The 17,719-nt window shown below is 35.6% G+C and overlaps 3 protein-coding genes across 3 annotated transcripts; 1 reads left to right on the forward strand and 2 right to left on the reverse strand.

The window, feature by feature from the left end:
• Window positions 1-704: 704 nt before the first annotated feature.
• Window positions 705-3,212, forward strand: LOC110893756 (probable ribosome biogenesis protein RLP24). The gene is made up of 5 exons (XM_022140881.2): window positions 705-789; window positions 1,052-1,162; window positions 1,786-1,899; window positions 2,605-2,741; window positions 2,889-3,212. Exons 2-5 carry the CDS (start codon window positions 1,082-1,084, stop codon window positions 3,061-3,063), a joined length of 507 nt encoding a protein of 168 aa, XP_021996573.1. The 5' UTR covers window positions 705-789; window positions 1,052-1,081; the 3' UTR covers window positions 3,064-3,212.
• A 748-nt stretch (window positions 3,213-3,960) lies between these two features.
• Window positions 3,961-8,004, reverse strand: LOC110893754 (probable glycosyltransferase At5g03795). The gene is made up of 4 exons (XM_022140879.2): window positions 7,409-8,004; window positions 7,180-7,310; window positions 5,555-5,903; window positions 3,961-4,853 (listed from the first exon to the last, which is right to left on the reverse strand). Exons 1-4 carry the CDS (start codon window positions 7,853-7,855, stop codon window positions 4,191-4,193), a joined length of 1,590 nt encoding a protein of 529 aa, XP_021996571.1. The 5' UTR covers window positions 7,856-8,004; the 3' UTR covers window positions 3,961-4,190.
• Window positions 8,005-9,917: 1,913 nt separating this feature from the next.
• LOC110893755 (ruvB-like 2) lies at window positions 9,918-12,426 on the reverse strand. The gene is made up of 2 exons (XM_022140880.2): window positions 12,034-12,426; window positions 9,918-11,085 (listed from the first exon to the last, which is right to left on the reverse strand). The coding sequence occupies exons 1-2, from the start codon at window positions 12,390-12,392 to the stop codon at window positions 10,056-10,058; spliced, it is 1,389 nt and encodes a 462-aa protein (XP_021996572.1). The 5' UTR covers window positions 12,393-12,426; the 3' UTR covers window positions 9,918-10,055.
• Window positions 12,427-17,719: the final 5,293 nt, after the last annotated feature.

Genomic DNA, 17,719 nt, shown 5'->3' on the forward strand with positions numbered 1-17,719 from the left:
TGATAAAACAATTATCAAAGAATCTCTAAATTATTTTTTGTTCACGCCTCTAAAACATATCATTATAAAATCCTCAATACGAGTATGATTACGATGCTGTAAGACTGCTTGAAATTTTGGTATGATTAGTTATGAAGGTTACTCATGTATAATTTTGCTACAATAGAAAACCCAAAATAATGAAACTAAAAATGATATATAATAATGTAGGATTATTTTTATTAATTTCATAACAACAGTCAATACAAGCAAATAGAGACGTTAAAAAACCGGTTTGGGCCAGGCGACCCGGAAACCAACCCAGTAAAAAAACCCGGTTTGGGTCCAACACGACCCGACGGTTTGATACAAGTTTTAATTTTTACGTTGAGAATCGGTTCCAACCCGAACCGGTTTTAGCCCGCCTAAAAAAGAAAAACCCCGATATAACATCGGTTTAAACGCTAAAACCAGTTTTGAATCTAATTCAAATCGGTTTGTGTGGGCTGGGGTTTTCAACCCTAAAATCGGTTTTTAACCCGGACCAAACCGGGTTAAGACCAAACTAAAAAAAATAAAGACCAGTTTATAAAACGGACCGGTTTGAGCCCATACCGGGTTTTGTACTTGTACGCTTCTTGAAACAAATAAGGATTAAAGGTGAGTAGGTGACCCATAGATATGCAAGTAAAAAGATAATGGGCCTGGCCCAGCCCAGCCCAGCCCATATTCGCAATAAAAAAGTGATAATTTCTAGGGTTTATATCAAAACCCTCATTCAGCATCCCAGTGTCTTTTTCGTGCCCTAAGGTATGCTTTCTCTCTCAATCGTTATTATTCTCATAAAATCTATCTGTTTCTGCAATCAATATTGTTTGTAGTTTGATTAGCTTCATCTCTTCTTCACGATGATATGAAATACCCTCTAGGTTTTACAGATTTATGTAAGAAACATCCAGTTCGTAGCAATTTGTTACGATGAAATAATGTATATAGGATTAAATTGATGAGCAGATTGTTTGGCAGTTATAATGATTCTGTCGGATTAATTCATTTTTTTTGTAATTTGCAGAAAAATTAGGGCTTGTTGTAAGATTTAGCAATGAGGTTGGAAAAGTGCTGGTTTTGTTCTTCTACTGTATATCCAGGACATGGTATTCAGTTTGTACGGAATGATGCAAAGGTAATTTCAGTTTATGTTATATTATTATATAGATTATATAGATATAGATGTAAGAACTGTAAACGAGTCAAGCCGAGTCGAGCCAGGGTGGGGTCAAGCTCAAGCTCGAAATTAATTCAGGCGGTTAAACTTGGCTTGAGCTTTACGTCAGAGTTAAACGAGCCTAAGAACGAGCCAACGAGCCGAGCCATGGGCCGAGCCGAGCTTAGCTCGAGCTGGGCTTGGTTCACGTCAGCTCAAATTGAGTTTTTTTAGCTAGTTTTTCTCGAGCGAGCTACGAGCCGAGCTACGAGTCGCGAGCTTTATGAACAGCCCTCGTTTTGCGGTCTACCATGAGCTTGTTTATTTAATAATAAACAAGTATTGCGGACTCGCTCTTTGCGTTGGGCTGTGATCATATCGGTAGTTTAGGTAAACCACATATTGTCACGACTCGGTTCTGAACATCGAAACGTAGATAAAAAAACGAGTGTAAAAGACAACTCGTGACGGTATATTTGGAAATCATGAAAAAGTCTTGTCGTCGTAAAATGTATGTCAAGGAAAATTAAAGTGATTTGTATTTTTTTACGAAGAGCTTAAACCGGGCATTGATTGTAATTTTGAGAATCTCAAATATGCAGATATTTAGATTTTGTCGATCAAAATGTCACAAGAATTTCAAAATGAAGAGGAATCCTCGTAAGGTGAAGTGGACAAAGGCTTATCGGCGGTTACATGGCAAGGACATGACTCAGGTACTGCGGCCAAACTGTCTGTTACAATAGCTTGTTTAGTAGTACTAAGTTTTTTTTTTTTTTTTTTTTTTTTTTTTTTTTTTTTTTTTGTAAAACATTAAAGTATCATGTTTATTTGTTTCATAGTATATAAATTATAGTTGGTTACCTAGACTACTCGGTGTGGAGGAGGGTAGTTCTCGAAGGATGCTCCGCCACGTAGGCTTCCACATAAGCGGGTGTGAGGATGGGCCTATATATGTATGTATGTATGTATGCATGTATAGGCGTGTGTGTGTATAAAGAAGAAAGAGGTGGCCTGTCTTGGGCGTCGAGGGGCAGCCGGTGAAGACGGGGACGGACCTAGGGGGGCAGTGTGCTGGGGCGTCGCCGGCCCTAGGCCGCTCCCCATACCGTCTAGTCGTATAAGTTTATAACTATCTTTTAATTGAACAATTGAAAATGAAAACAATGTTGTTATGCTGGATCATCAGCACATACATAATGATCTCATCATTAGTTAGTGAAACAAGTTGTTTTAATTTATTGAGTTCGTTTTATATACTATGAAACGGGTATGGGTTATTGTGTTTTGAAAGGGTGTATATGGAAATTTGATCTTTTAGAAGAGGATATAATGATATAATATATCATATACGATACAATCGTTTATTTTCATAATAAAAATGGTGGGTTGCTAACGGTTTACATGATATAAACTTTAAGGATGCAACATTTGAGTTTGAGAGGAAACGTAACAGACCAGAGAGGTATGACCGAAACCTCACAGAGAACACACTCAAGGCCATCAAGGTTATCGATAAAGTCAGATCCCGCAGGGGGGAAAAGCACATTCAGAACAGGTATTTTTTTCTGAGTATTTTTAATTCGTTTGCATATAAATGCGTCAATTCGGGTTATACTATCTGTAAAGACTCTGTTTTGACCCAAACAAGTCTTTGATCGTTTTTCTGACTACTAGATCTTTTAACGGATTTATAATGATGCAGATTGAAGGTTAGGGTTGCAAAGGACAGAAAGGAGGCCATAAAGGAACTTGACCAGCAAATCCACATACTCATAGCCCCGGGTGCGACGGTCAAAGGTGCATCGGCTGCTACAACATCGCCCAAGGTCCCTGTTAAAGTTCAACAGGAATCCAATGAAAATCGCATGGAAGAATGAATGATTATAATTTATATTGCGTGATTTTTGTATCGGTTTGAAATGTTACTCGTTACTCTTGAACTTCGATTTACTCTACAAATATGTTAGTTTTATGAAGATCTGAATTGTTTGTCACATTATTGTATTTTTGAGATAGATTATGCAAATTTTGACTTAAAAGTAGTGGTGCACAAAAAAACCCGCAACAGGTTTTATTAATGACTGTGTATTCACTACCCGTACCCAATCCTACCCGTAGGGTACACAACAGGTATGCTTAGCGATCTGAAAACTGGTTATTCCCAACCCGATTTATACCCGATACCAGGTTTTTCTTTTTCATACCTGGACCGGGTCTTTTTATACCTGGACCGGGTTTTTTATATCCAGGCTTTGTTGTAAGATTTCAAGTTTTATGTTATGTTATTAAATTTAAAGTTTCTATATTGGAACCCAATGTTTAATATTTCAAGTTTTATGTTATTAAATTTAAAGTTTCTATATTGAAATTTTTGGTTAAAATGAGAACCACTTTGGGTTGTGAGAACGAGAACTAGGTTATCCAAAAGGTTTTTCAAAAAAAAAAAATCTCAAAAATTTTAAAAGAAAATCACTTGTTTCAGCAAAAAAAAAAAAATTTAAATGCCGCATACACAAGTTTTCATGAGGTGTAAAAAAATATATATTGTCGTACCAAAATTTACATCAGCGCATAAACAAAACTACCGACTCGACAATTTTTTTTACAGATGTGTTTATAATATTTTCATCTACGTTTGTGCAAAAAAATTGTGGCCCGACTCGCGCGGGAAGTAGGAGTTCTCACGGTTCTCATAATTCGTGGTGGTTCTCATTTGAACCAAAGCCCTATATTGGAAACTAATAAATAACAAAAAATTGCATAAAACTCACAGCTTCAAAACCATGTATTACCAATACCCAAACCAGGTTATCCAATACCCAAACCGGGTTTTCACCGGGTTTTTCTGATACCCGAAAATCTGGCTATTTTTATACCCAGGTATAGAAAACCCGAACCCGGGTACATCAGGTATGGTTTTCTTGGCCAATACCCGGACCCAATCGAGAAAGAGAATATACGTATACACAGTTTCAAGTTTTGCCAAACATAAAATCTACAAGCATTACATAAAAACAACTCTAGTGTTCCAAACTGAGTGAAGAATCATATGAAACAAATCAAATTTTACAGGCATCTTATGCCAAATAAAATGCTGCTGCACCATCTTCACTCTCTTCTGCATTTCTATATACTTCTTCTCCGGTATCGCTCTAAGAATACGACCCAGATTCACCACTTCTTTCTCCAAAACAAACACCGAAAACGCCTCCCAATTCAAAACCTCGAAAAAAGGCGGGACATAATTATCAGATATGATCACGGGGACACATTCGTAGTATATCGATTCCACAATTCTCGGGCTGTACACTTCATGCCCGCGTGCACAAATACAGTATTTACTACTCTTCATGTACATACGGTATTTAGCTTTACTTTCAATATCACGGGCCATTGGCCCGAGTATTATAATATCAGGCTCTTTATTATCTTGCCAAGTTTGAAGTAAAATCGGTCTTAAGTTTCCGTGCATCCCGCCTGCAAAAAATGCAAGTATCGGTCTTTCTGAAACCGGGTTTCCACCGAGATCTTGAACCGGGTTTTCCGCACTACGGATATATGTAGCGGGAAGAGTCGTGTCTTTGCCAATTTTGAACCCCCTACCAAGATTCGAGTTGCAAAGAGATCGAATGCAATTTCCCATATGATCTTTCGTTAACTCCATCGCCTAGTTTCGATAGGGTAAAAAAATAAAAGATTTGCTTAGTTTCGATAGGGTAAAAAAAAGATTCATCAAAGTCTTAAGAGTAAACTGCCATTTTGGTCCCTATGGTTTGGTCAATTTTGCCACTTTAGTCCAAAACTCAAACTTTTTGCATCTGGGTCCCTGTGGTTTCAGTTTTATTGCCATTTTGGTCCAAAAATGAAATCAGGTCATATTTGTCTTATAAAATCCTGTTATTTTGTCATTTTCCGCAGGGGCAAAATGATCATTTCTTTTTTTATAAATAAATACCATATTTTATAAGACAAATATGACCTGATTTGCCCCTGAGAAAAATGACAAAATTGCAGAATTTTATAAGACAAGTATGACCTGATTTCATTTTTGGACCAAAATGGCAATAAAACTGAAACCACAGGGACCCAGATGCAAAAGGTTTGAGTTTTGGACTAAAGTGACAAAAGTAACCAAACCTCAGGGACCAAAATGGCAGTTTACTCAAGTCTTAAAGATTCATGTTAAGTTAAATTGTAAAGTATGCATTGCAACTTCTATTTAAAATCCGTATACCGATTAACCCGGCCTGAATAACCCGAAACCGATTAACCCGACCCGAATTTTATTTGGGTCGGGTTACGGATAGAATTCCCATATCAAAAAACCCGAAGAACACCTCTATATGTATGTATGGAAAGCAAACGTACCCAATCGTGACAAGCAACAAGAAAATGATCAGCTCCGTTAGTTCTGTTCCAAAAAGGATATTTTCCAGCGATTAAACTTGCGTAATGCTTTAAACGTTGTTCTAAATCTTTGCGGGACGTAGGAGTTCGCTCCTGGGACGTGTTTCTTAGTTTAAGTGAACTAAACGGTAGATAAAACAAGTGCGCCTTTCTGGGATCCTTTACGACAAAGTTTCGATTTTTCTCCATCAGTTTCATGAACCATCCTTCGGAAGCATAGATACCCCTTAGTTTCGGATCATGAAAAATCGGCTTTTTCCCTTCCTTGTATATGTACACTTTTAACGTTTTTTCCATCGATTCGTAACTCCTGTTAAAAACGAGATTACATGGTGTTTTGAAAGTGATTATGCAATACATGGATAAAGTTGGACCTTTAAACGAACCGAACGAACACGAACAGAGGCATGTTCTTGTTCGTTCATTTAACTTTAACCGAACCCAAACAAGAACATGTAATCGAACACTTTTTTGTTCATGTTCGTTCATTAAGAAAATGGACATGTTTGTGTCCGTTTATGTTCGTTCATTTAAAACCTAAACGAACAGTTCACGGACGTAAACGAACATAAACAAACAAACTTAAACGAACATAATTTAACAAACAAAAAATAGCACAAATGAACATAAGTGAACAGATATAAACGAACACAAATGAACATATATAAACGAACACAAGTGAACGTAAAGTAGTTTATTTATATAAATTAGTGATTAATAACGATAAGTTCCATTTGAAAGCCCAATTTTAATTACTAGAAAACCCAATTACTAATTAGTTATATTTATATGAATATAACTGCTTATGCATTTATGAAAATTTAAACGAATGTAAATAAATGAACATAAATGAACGAACATAATCAGATGTTCACGAACATAAATGAACAAACAAAGCGTGTGTTCATGTTTGTTCACGAACATAATAATTTTGTTCATGTGTGTTCGTTTATTAAAGGGAAATTGGCCTGTAATAATCCCACCTAGACCTTATTGGCCATTAATAATCCCACCTCAGAATATTCCCCCCACCAGTCCCACCTTTCACCTATTTTTCCTACAATGGTCCCCCGTTAAAAAAACTTAACGGAGTTAAGCTTTTTTCCAAATTACAAACAAATTTTTTAGGGCTTTTGATTAGAACGACGTTACGAGTCCATTGATATAAAACTTGCTTCGAAACGGTGCTCCAAACGATGAAAACGGCGCTTCAATTCGAGTGTTTAAATTTCCAATTAATCAAAATTAAGTCACTTGGAGCACCATTTCGAAGTAAGTTTTACATCAATGGACTCGTATCACCGTTCTGATCAACAGCCCTAAAAAATCTATTTGTAATTTGGAAAAAAGCTTAACTCCGTTAAGTTTTTTTAACGGGGGACCATTGTAGGAAAAATAGGTGAACGGTGGGACTGGTGGGGGGAATATTCTGAGGTGGGATTATTAATGGCCAATAAGATCTAGGTGGGATTATTATAGACCAATTCCCCTTTATTAAATAAACAAACTTCCCGTTGAACGTGTTCATGAACGTTCGATTCGTTTACGGGCCTAGATGAAGTGATTGTGATAAATAAAGATTTTACCTTAAAAACCGAGAAAGATTGTGATAAAGAGAAGGATGAAGTCCTTCAATGCTCTCTAACACGGGCTCATTCTCGATCTTCATCCGTGCATGTTTAAGTTCCCGGTCACGAGCAGATAACGCCTTATTTTTCTATAACGCGCAAAAAAACAAGTAAATTAGTACAAAGTTACAAACTCAAATCCCATATTTACTAAAACGGAAAATCATAACAACAAGCAAGTCCCTACACTGAAACGAGCAGCAACCGTGGATTCAAGAACCGAAACCATGTAAGAAAGCCGCGTTGGTTCTAAAGCAACCACAACAGTTTGACCACTTTGACCCGAATCATTTTGCTTCATTTCACTTTGTGAGAGCAAAGATCCATTATTACAACCATACCCTTTGCACCCTTCTTCTTCGTTCGACCCGTTTACATGTACCACTTCTATCTTGTGTGTACCAGCACCAGACAGTGTTCTGAAAACCGGACCGGACTCGTTACTGTTGTTATAAACAGGCGCTTCGTTGACGAAAATACCCTTGGTGACAGGTGGTACACTCAAAGTGTAAGGAAAAGTGATCAACTGAGATATTATTATGAGAATAATAACTACCACAAGGCTTATGATTAACACCAAAAGCTTCAAGATTTGAACTTTACCTAATCTTTGCAATGGTCTTTTGGTTTCCATGATCTTGGGCAGTTGCCCAGTTTCAAAACCCAAATTTCAAAAAAGCCCTAATTTCAAAACCCTAAATTTCAAAATTTTATGTCATATCTGAAAGTATTGAGATTTTTGCCTAAAACCCTAATAATGGATTCATGGGTCAATGTTTGTCAACTCGAATTCATGAGATTAAAAATGTTGAATCATTAATAGTCGGTATAGTGCTTAACAGTTCAGATGCAAATGTCCGACCAATTCGGAGTAGAGAGGTCTTAACCATTCAGACTCTGTATAATGCTTAATCATTTAGAGGCAAATGTCTGAACCATTCAGATATATGCTCCCAAAACAAATAGTCTGAACCATTAAGTGCTGAACCAGAGTTCTGAACTATTAAGAGCTTCATTAAGAGCTAAACAACCAGCCCCTAAGTTTTGATATTCGTTTTATAAAAAAAATAAATAAAAAAAATTAGTGTTCGTATTTTAAATCAATTGAATTTTTGAGTTTTACTTTTCACAATCAAATAAAATATGTAATGTCAACCACATACATATTTCTAACATAAGAGAAAGAGATCTAGGTGATATGGACTCGCTAGGACGGAGTTGATGTCGATTGAGGATTCGCCTAGGAGAGTGCCATCACTTAGTTAGTTGGACAAATAAGCTAGGGAAAGAAGAGTAGTCAGGGTATGACGAAGCACGTTTGATACGTAAGCGAATACATATCACATGGGTTTGTACTAATCTGCTTTCGAGCTGTCGAGCGACGATTCCTCCATCTAGTAAGAAAGGACGTGTGGGGCTTGTCTTATAATAAAGGGGGTGCTCTCTTATCTAATTCTCTTATCTGATGTGCGCTATATTATTGTGTCCTAGTTTTGAATAAGTGATATGCGATTAAGCCATGTGGCGTCTGCCAAAAGAAAGGAGGCCTTCAATATAAAACATTCATATCTTACTAATAATAAGAAAGAGTTAGTCACCTTCAAGGCCTATGAATAGAAGCTTCTTTTGATCTATATGCTTTCAAAGAGAGGTAGAAGTCGGAAAGAAAGACTTCAGTAACACTTATTTCAATAACAACAATTTGTTGTAGCCTTCAAAACTCGTTGAAATTTTCAAAAAACTTAAGTACGAAATATTATGATTCAAAGTCAAACACAACGTATGTAGATCATATATTAAAATAGTGATGAAAAATTGCATTATCTTGTTTCATTCATTCAGGTTCTTTGAGTAGCTCTGACAATGAACCAATATTCAAATTTAGTATAGATACACACCTTTTTTTAAATAAAATATATGAATTTACAATATTATTTTACTAACAAATTGTATCTTTAAAAGTAATTCTATTTAAAGTTATATATGATTTCATAAAAAAATGTTAATCACCAAAAGGTAGCTCGTAGGTTTGCAATCACAAGGCATAATTATCCCAAACTTGAAAACCATTGGGAATCAAATTTAGGGTTCATATGCAGTTTTTGTATACAGTATCTAGTTTTTGCATGTACTAAATCTTATACTAGTTATAAGTAGATGTCAATGTGTCATATGTGACCATCAGTGGCGGATCCAGAAATTTTTCCCACCAGATTCCTTTTGGTAGATTTTTTTAAAGAGTTAATAGGCAAAATGGTCCCTGAGGTTTGCTCACTTTTGCCACTTTAGTCCAAAATCCAAATTTTTTAAATCTGAGTCCCTGAGGTTTGCATTTTTTTGCCATTTTAGTCCAAAAATGAAATCTGGTCAGATTTCTCAAAAAAAACCTCAGTTTAGTCCAAAAGACAAAACTTGAGGTTTTTTTTTTTTAGAAATCTGACCAGATTTCATTTTTGGACTAAAATGGCAAAAAAATGCAAACCTCAGGGTTTAAAAAATTTGAATTTTGGACTAAAGTGGCAAAAGTGAGCAAACCTCAAGGACCATTTTGGCTATTAACTCTTTTTTTTTAAATCATACAAAATTTCCACTATTTTTTCATTTTTTTTTTCCAAACTAAGGGGGGGTCCCGGGAACCTCCAAAACATCCCTAGATCCGCCACTGGTGACGATATCAATTTGTAAAAGTTGCATAATAAAGAAGGCTAGATGGTTGAATACAATACATTGCAAAAATCCCATCATTCTGGATGATCAAGCACAATACATTGATTGCTAAAGGTTTTAGACTGATAATACCAATCATATGTTTTTTAATCACTAACATTTAACCATTATGAAACCATCTCATCTTCCTCCCCCATTGTTCCTTCACTGAACATGTAGTCGCGTTGATACTCGATCAAGTACTGCGTCGATCTCTTCACATCCCAAAACAGCTCGTAAGCGCGACTAACGTCTTCCATCTCAACAACCTTCCCTTTCCTCTTTTGACAAGCCAACGCGGCTGACGTAATCAAGTTTATCGCATATCTTAACGATGTGTCCACCCCGATTTTCGTCAACAAGACCTTTGCATCTTCTGATACATCCACATCTTCCTCTTGACACCGTATATCTAGAATCTTGCGAATGTCTTCTTCGGTGTAGGGTTGTGTGGAGATGATGAGGAGTCGGTCCAGGAAATCGATTGGTATCCCGTGTGGCGATTTGTAGTTTGTGCCGCGAATGGTTGTGATTCCTCGGTTGGTGGCGACGACGAGTATCGGTGCCATGTCGTTTTCTAAGGCACGGTTTAGGAATGAGAAACACTCGATGTCGAGCATGTGGACTTCGTCGATGAAGAGGACACCTGGCACGATCTCGGCTTTTCCTTCCTCTCGCCACTCCGCAACCTTTGTGTCGATTTGTTCTCGGACCTCCGCTCGTATTTCACCGGTGTCGCCCGTGAAAAGCGCAAGAAACCCCTGTGTTCTGCTATTGATAACATCGATTTCATGAAGTGTAACGCAATGCACCACTTCTTTCCGCTTCTGCAGCTCGCCATCCGGACACTGTACGAACTTCGTTTGCGGCCCCATTGCATCATAATCTCTAGACCGCGAAAACGACCTCCCGAGTTTCGTTATCTTCCCCGAAGCCTTATCGATTGCAATCACATCGCCACTCTGAACCTTATCCTTCCCCAATGCTTCGATCATCTTCGCCCCAAGATCATACACCGTCTCCATCTCCGTCGTCTTCAAAGTCAACTTCCCGGTTTTCGATGCCGCTCCGGTCACCGCTGGACGGTCGATCTGGATTTCAACAACTTCCCCTTCGATCACTTCGGTCTCCTCTTTGATCCTTACACCAATAGCCTTCCTGAAAGTACGGATGAGTAGAAGACCAATTAACAGAATCGAAAACAAATTAACAGACAAAACTAAACCGAAATAACTAGGGGTGCAAACGAGCCAAGCCTTCCTCGGCTCGGTTCGAGCTTTGTTTTCAAAGCTCGAGCTTAGCTCATTGGTAGTTTCTCAAGCTCGGGCTCGGGTCGTTTATTATTTATTAATTAATATTTTAAAGAAAAATAATATAAATAATAGACTCGTTTAGGCTCGCGAGCTCGATAAGTGAAGCTAGGGCTCGTTTACTAAACAAGCTTATTTTTAGGTTCGGGCTTGGCTCATACACAAGTTTAAATAAGCTCGGCTCGTTTATTAGACAACTTTAAATAAGGTATAAATGTTATTAAATACTAATAAAAACTAATATTACACTAAGGCTCGACAAGCTTGACGAGTTTCACATGCCAGGCTCGAGCTCAGGCTCGATGAATAAACGAGCTTTATTTTAGGCTCAAGCTCGGCTTGGGCTCGATAAGGCTCGGCTCGTTTCGAGCTTTTTCTCGATCCGATCTTAAGCAGCTCATGAGCTGCTCGGCTTGTTTGCACCCCTAGAAGTAACCAAACCATACAAAAAAACTACGGTTCGGTTTTTCATTTTTCTGAAAACCTAAGTTCACAGTTCAGTTTCGGTTTTGTAATTTCAAAAAACCGAAACACACCGAATAATGAAAAAAACTGTTAATTTTCTAATGTTTGTTATTGGTCTTATGGATTATAATTTTTTATTTTTACGCCTAAATGATTTAGGCTCAAACGTGTGACGATCAATTAATCATTAACTAACATAAACATTTAAACCCAAAAATTTCAATCCCAAATAACAAAACTGAAACCGAACCCATCGTGAAAACCGAAAAAACAAAAAAAAAATCGGTTTTTATTTGGTTTGAGCACAAAACCGACCAATGGACACCCATACCTAAAAGCTTGCATAAGTGCTTCTGTTTTAGACATCTCCAGCGAAAAAAGCTCGCTGCCTGCAAGCATGGCGAACGGAGTTTCGAGTCCGATTGACTTAGCCATGCCCATGGCAATGGCGGTCTTGCCTGTTCCGGGCTGTCCGGCGAGAAGAACGGCTCGACCTGCGATTTTACCTTCCTTCACCATCTGAACAATAACGCCAGCTGCTTTACGGGCTGTGGTCTGACCAACCATACCTTCAGAACTGGCACGGGGTTCTAAGGCTGAGTCAAGGCCCAGCCCACGGATGTGAGAATGAGCGCCTATTCGCTCGATTCGGGTTAGGTCTCGGCTCTCGGAGACTTTGAGTTCCACCATGTTTGTTAATAATCTGGATGAATATCATTTAGGACAAACCGAAACCAAATCGTTAGAATTTGAAACTAAACCAAAGGCGTAGTAACAGTTTGATTTCACAGTTTTTGAGTTATGTTGTTTAAAAGTGATAAAAGACACCTAGGGCTGTAAACGAACTGAACGTTCAGCAAACAGTAACTGAACTGTTCGGCGGAAAGTTCGTTTATGTTCGTTCGTTTAATTAATGAACGAACACAAACAAGATATTCCGTTCGATTGACTAAATGAACGAAAGCAAACAAAGGTCTTGTTCGTCCGATTGCGTTTGTGAACGTTTGGTAATGTCACTAATGTGTTCGTTTACGTTCGTTCATGTTCGTTCGTGTTTGTTTCTTTATGTTAATTTGTTAAAAGTTTTAAATGTTTTTTTTAATGTGTCAGGTGTTTTAAGGTTAACAATGCTTTTATTTTAGAGTAAACTTCCGTTTTGCTCCCTGTGGTTTGGTCACTTTAACGGTTTTGCCCCAAACCTTTCAAAATAGCCATTTTACTCCCTGATCTATGAAGCTTATCTCTATTTCACTCCCCGTCCCTAACGTCATCCAATTCAACTGTTAAATCCTGGTCACATGCCCCTCACATGAGGGGCATTTTAGTCTTTTCCCATCCCATGTACTTAACAGTTGAATTAGATGGCGTTAGGGGCGGGGAGTGAAATAGAGATAAGCTTCATAGATCAGGGAGTAAAATGGCTATTTTGAAAGGTTTGGGGCAAAACCGTTAAAGTGACCAAACCACAGGGAGCAAAACGGAAGTTTACTCTTTATTTTAATTTCAAGTTTAATATTCGGTTTGTGTTTGTTTGCATTTGTTTGTGTTCGTGACCAGTGTTCACGAACTATTCGCGAACAACTGAACATTCTTATCAAACGAACACGAATGTAAACTTCTGTTCAACATGTGTTCGCGAACAGTTCACGAACAACTGCATTTTCTTAACGATTGAACACAAACAAGGCTCGTTCGGTTCGGTTCGTTTACAGCCCTAAAGACACCAAATAAGTAATTTGATAACACATGTAAACAAAAAAGTAAATGAATCACCATATAACAAATAGGGTAAAGTTCTTGTACAAATAATCTTAACATACTAAACATACAAATTGAAGGAAAACTCAAAAAGACAAGGTGGCATTTTTGTAATTATCAATAACTATCAAAGTTACTCTACAAATATACCTAAAAAAACCTACCCACCCCCCCCCCAACCCCCCAAAAACCTAAAAAAACCTAACCCCCCCCCCCAAAAAAAAACTAAAAAAACCCAACCCCCCAAAAACCTATCAAAGTTAATAAAAAATGTTAAAAAAAAATTGTGTTTTTTTAGGTATTTTTGGTTGTAACTTTGATAGTTGGTGGTAATTACAAAAATGTCACCTTGTCTTTTTGGGTTTTCCTTCAATTTGTATGTTTAGTATGTTAAGATTATTTGTATTTGATCTTTTGCCATAACAAATAACAATTGTTCAAAATAATGAGATAACAGAGAATCGAAGATAATACATATCATAAGATATTCATTCATACTCCTAAAACAATTAAAACTAATTATTTTCGTCACAATTTAATGCAGCAAGCAAGCAATCACAAACACGCTAAATGATCGTAAACAGTGAGTCATGATGTAGAACATATTCAAAGAATTAAACAAACAAAAGCAGAAACTGATTTACAAAAACAGCAGAACAATCGAGAGAGAAAGCATACCTTAGGGCACGAAAAAGACGCAGAGATGTTGAATGAGGATTCTTTATATCAACTACGATTATGGGCCTGGCCCAATATCTTTTTATTATATATTCCCAGCCATAAGTAGAGGTGCACAAACCGGTTTTTTTAATACCCTGGTTCAAGTGTATACCTCGGTACGGGTATGATTGGGTTTTGACTTTTTGGATATTGATCATACCTGGGTCGAGTTCGGGTTTGGGTTCGAGTATTGGCCAGAAAATCTATATCCTGTATACTCGGGTTTGGGTAGGGTTCGGGTTTTCAATACCCGGGTATTAGAATATCTTATTTCCGGGTATTGGTCGGGTATGGTTCGGGTTCTGATAATAGATAGGGTTTTTCGATTCATTTTTTGGCATAAAATATATTGTATGCCTTGAAATTTGCCCAAAAAAGTCTCACACTAGCTCTAAACGTTCAAAAAAAGTTGTTCACAACGGGTCCGAGTATTACAAAAACCCGGGTCCGGGTACTATGAAAACTCGCGTATGAAGCATAATATGCATACCCAGTCCCTACCCTATGGGTATTGTCGGATTCAGGTTTGGGTCGGGTTTAAAAAACCTTGTTTTCCTAATACCCAGGTTCGGGTTTTTTGTGCACCTCTAGCCATAAGGGAGCCCATAACTTACATATCAAGCTAGTACAGTTCAAAAAGATCGCAGTTTGAAGCTCGCTTTCTTAATTAATTGTTAACTTATTTTTGTGTGTGTATATATTAATGTTTATATGATTTATTTATTTTAATTTGTTTGATTTAATTATTTGTTTTTCTTATTTTACAACTAGGTTATAACCCCGTGTATTACACGGGTTGAATAAATGTAATTTTATATACCAAATAATAAAACAATATATATTTAAAAATCTTGTTTATTACATGGGTTGAAAAATGAAATTTTATATATTAAATAATAAAAAAATTGTATTTTTAAGAACCCCGTGTATTGTACGGGTAAAGTAAATTTAATTTTATCCATTAAATAACGAAAAAGTTACATTTTTAATAACCTCGTGTGTTATACCGGTTGAGCAGATGTAATTTTATATACCAAACAATAAAAAGTTATATCTTTATAAACCCTATCTATTATATGGATTGAATGAATCTAATTTTATATACCGGGGGGGGGGGTTATTGCACGGACCTCCCGGCTGCTGGAGTGATCCCACTCCACAAGCTAGCAACGTCCCAATGCTGCCTGGCGGTGAATACCCCATCCCAAGCTGAGTCTGTTTCCCTCTGGCGGTTAATTAATATAAATCTAATTTTATATACTACATAATAAAAAAGTTATATTTTAAAAAACACAATGTATTACGCGAGTTGCATAAATGTAATTTTTTATAGTAAAAAATAAAAGTGTTATATCCATAAAAAACCTCGTTTATTACACGAGTTGAATGAATCTAATAAATATTTATATCTTTAAAAAAAATAACGGAAGCACGGGTTGAAAAATGTAATTTTATATATCTTCTATCTACTATAATAAAAGAAACCAAGTTTTGGACACGTGTCATTCATTAAAGGTATTCTCAAATCTATACTTATTTTATATTAATTAAATAAATAAAGAATAAATTAATATTAAATCTTATCGTACTTTAATAAAATATTATCCTCAAATCTAAACTGTTAATTTAATATATTTTTATTCAACTTGTGTAAAACGGTACTCAAATTTACACATTAAATAATATATCTCTATGTATATCTCATAAATAATTTTTTAAAACTTTAATAATTTTTTTATTATTTACTATAAATATAAATTTTTTTATTATTTACTATAAAATATAATTTTTTTATTATTTACTATATAAAGTTACATTTATATAACCCGTGTAATACACGAAGTTTTTAAAGATATAACTTTTTTATCATATGCTATGTAAAATTAGATTTATTCAACACGTGTAATACACAGGGTTTTTAAGGATATATATTTTTATTATTTGGTAGATTTTCAACCCGACTATACATGGGTTTTTTAAAGAACATTTATATAACCCGTGTAATACACGAAGTTTTTAAAGATATAACTTTTTTATCATATGCTATGTAAAATTAGATTTATTCAACACGTGTAATACACAGGGTTTTTAAGAATATATATTTTTTATTATTTGATAGATTTTCAACCCGACTATACATAGGTTTTTTTAAAGATGATAACATGCAAAGTGAATAAATTCAAATTTAAATAATTATGGACTAACTTTAATTTTAAATGTTATGCTTTTAAACAGTTTACGTGACAGATGTGCTAATGCATGTGAATAAATTCAAATTCAAATTCAAATTTAAAATTTAGATGTAATTATCTAGATGTGCCATGAGGAAAAAAACCGGCTGAGCTTATAAATATATATTACTCTGGAATTCGTGTGAATTCTTATTAGATTTGATTAAATATTATTGATAATAAAAATTCGTATTAGATTAGATTTTAGATTTTAGATTTTATTAAATATTATTAATAATAAAAATTTGTATTAATTTAGATTAAATATTATTATTATTAGTATTATTAATAATTAAATATTATTATTATTAGTATTATTAATAATTTTAATCAATTAAATGAGAGAATGACAAGTGTCTCAAAACAGGTTTCTTTTATTATATAGTATAGATATAGATTATTATAATGTTTTATAGACAAACAAATGGTGTAGATAAGAGTTTTTTTTTCTTAATCACTTTTACATGTTGTGTGATTTATAAAATTATAACACTTCTTTTACATAGATATTAATCCATCAAAAATACACAAACTTGACATTTAACAAAATAATCCGGTATTAGTGGTTAGCTCATATTTAAATAACATGTTTCACGACTATAAAATATTAATCCATCGATAAATTATTGGCTTTTCAATTCCAAAACCGCCTCTAGAAAATGTATTAGAAAACTCTCCGGTTGTGGCACCTACAAACCCTTCGGTTGCGACATGGTTATTTAAAATATGATGTTCTATAAATATTCAAATATATGTAACGCCATTTTTTAAAGCGACAGATTGTTTTAAACGTGTTTAAATTGTCCAATGCTTATCTCAAAATACAACAATACGACGTACTTTTTCTATATGCGTTCAAACCAACCTGGCGTAACACACGACCGACATGCTTATTTTTATTGTAAGTTAATTAGATGAATTACCTTATACCCAGTAAAAGATGTAATAGTTTACCAAATTACCTTATGCCTAAGATGCAAAATTGAAGATGAAAAAGGATTTGACTTCTTCTTTGAAGACTAAAGTGAAATTCTTATTTGGTGCAAAAAAGGAGTGAGGCACTGGTTGGTGGGAGTGATAGGAGACCTAGGGAAACCTGTGTTCGATGCTTGAGTCAAACGAGTTTTACTGGTAATTTTACTGTCGTGCCTATATGCGGGTGGGTTACCGGGTTTTTTCCAGAATTCGTGGTGGATGACTCGGGTTACTCTCGGAGTACTCCGTTTATCCCGTGGATGCCCAAGAGTGTTCGGGATTGATTTGTTGGCCATTTAAAAAAAAAAAAAAAAAAAAAAAAAAAAAAAACAT

This window comes from Helianthus annuus, chromosome 12 (assembly GCF_002127325.2).
Source record: "Helianthus annuus cultivar XRQ/B chromosome 12, HanXRQr2.0-SUNRISE, whole genome shotgun sequence".
In the NCBI taxonomy this organism is placed as follows: Eukaryota; Viridiplantae; Streptophyta; class Magnoliopsida; order Asterales; family Asteraceae; genus Helianthus; species Helianthus annuus.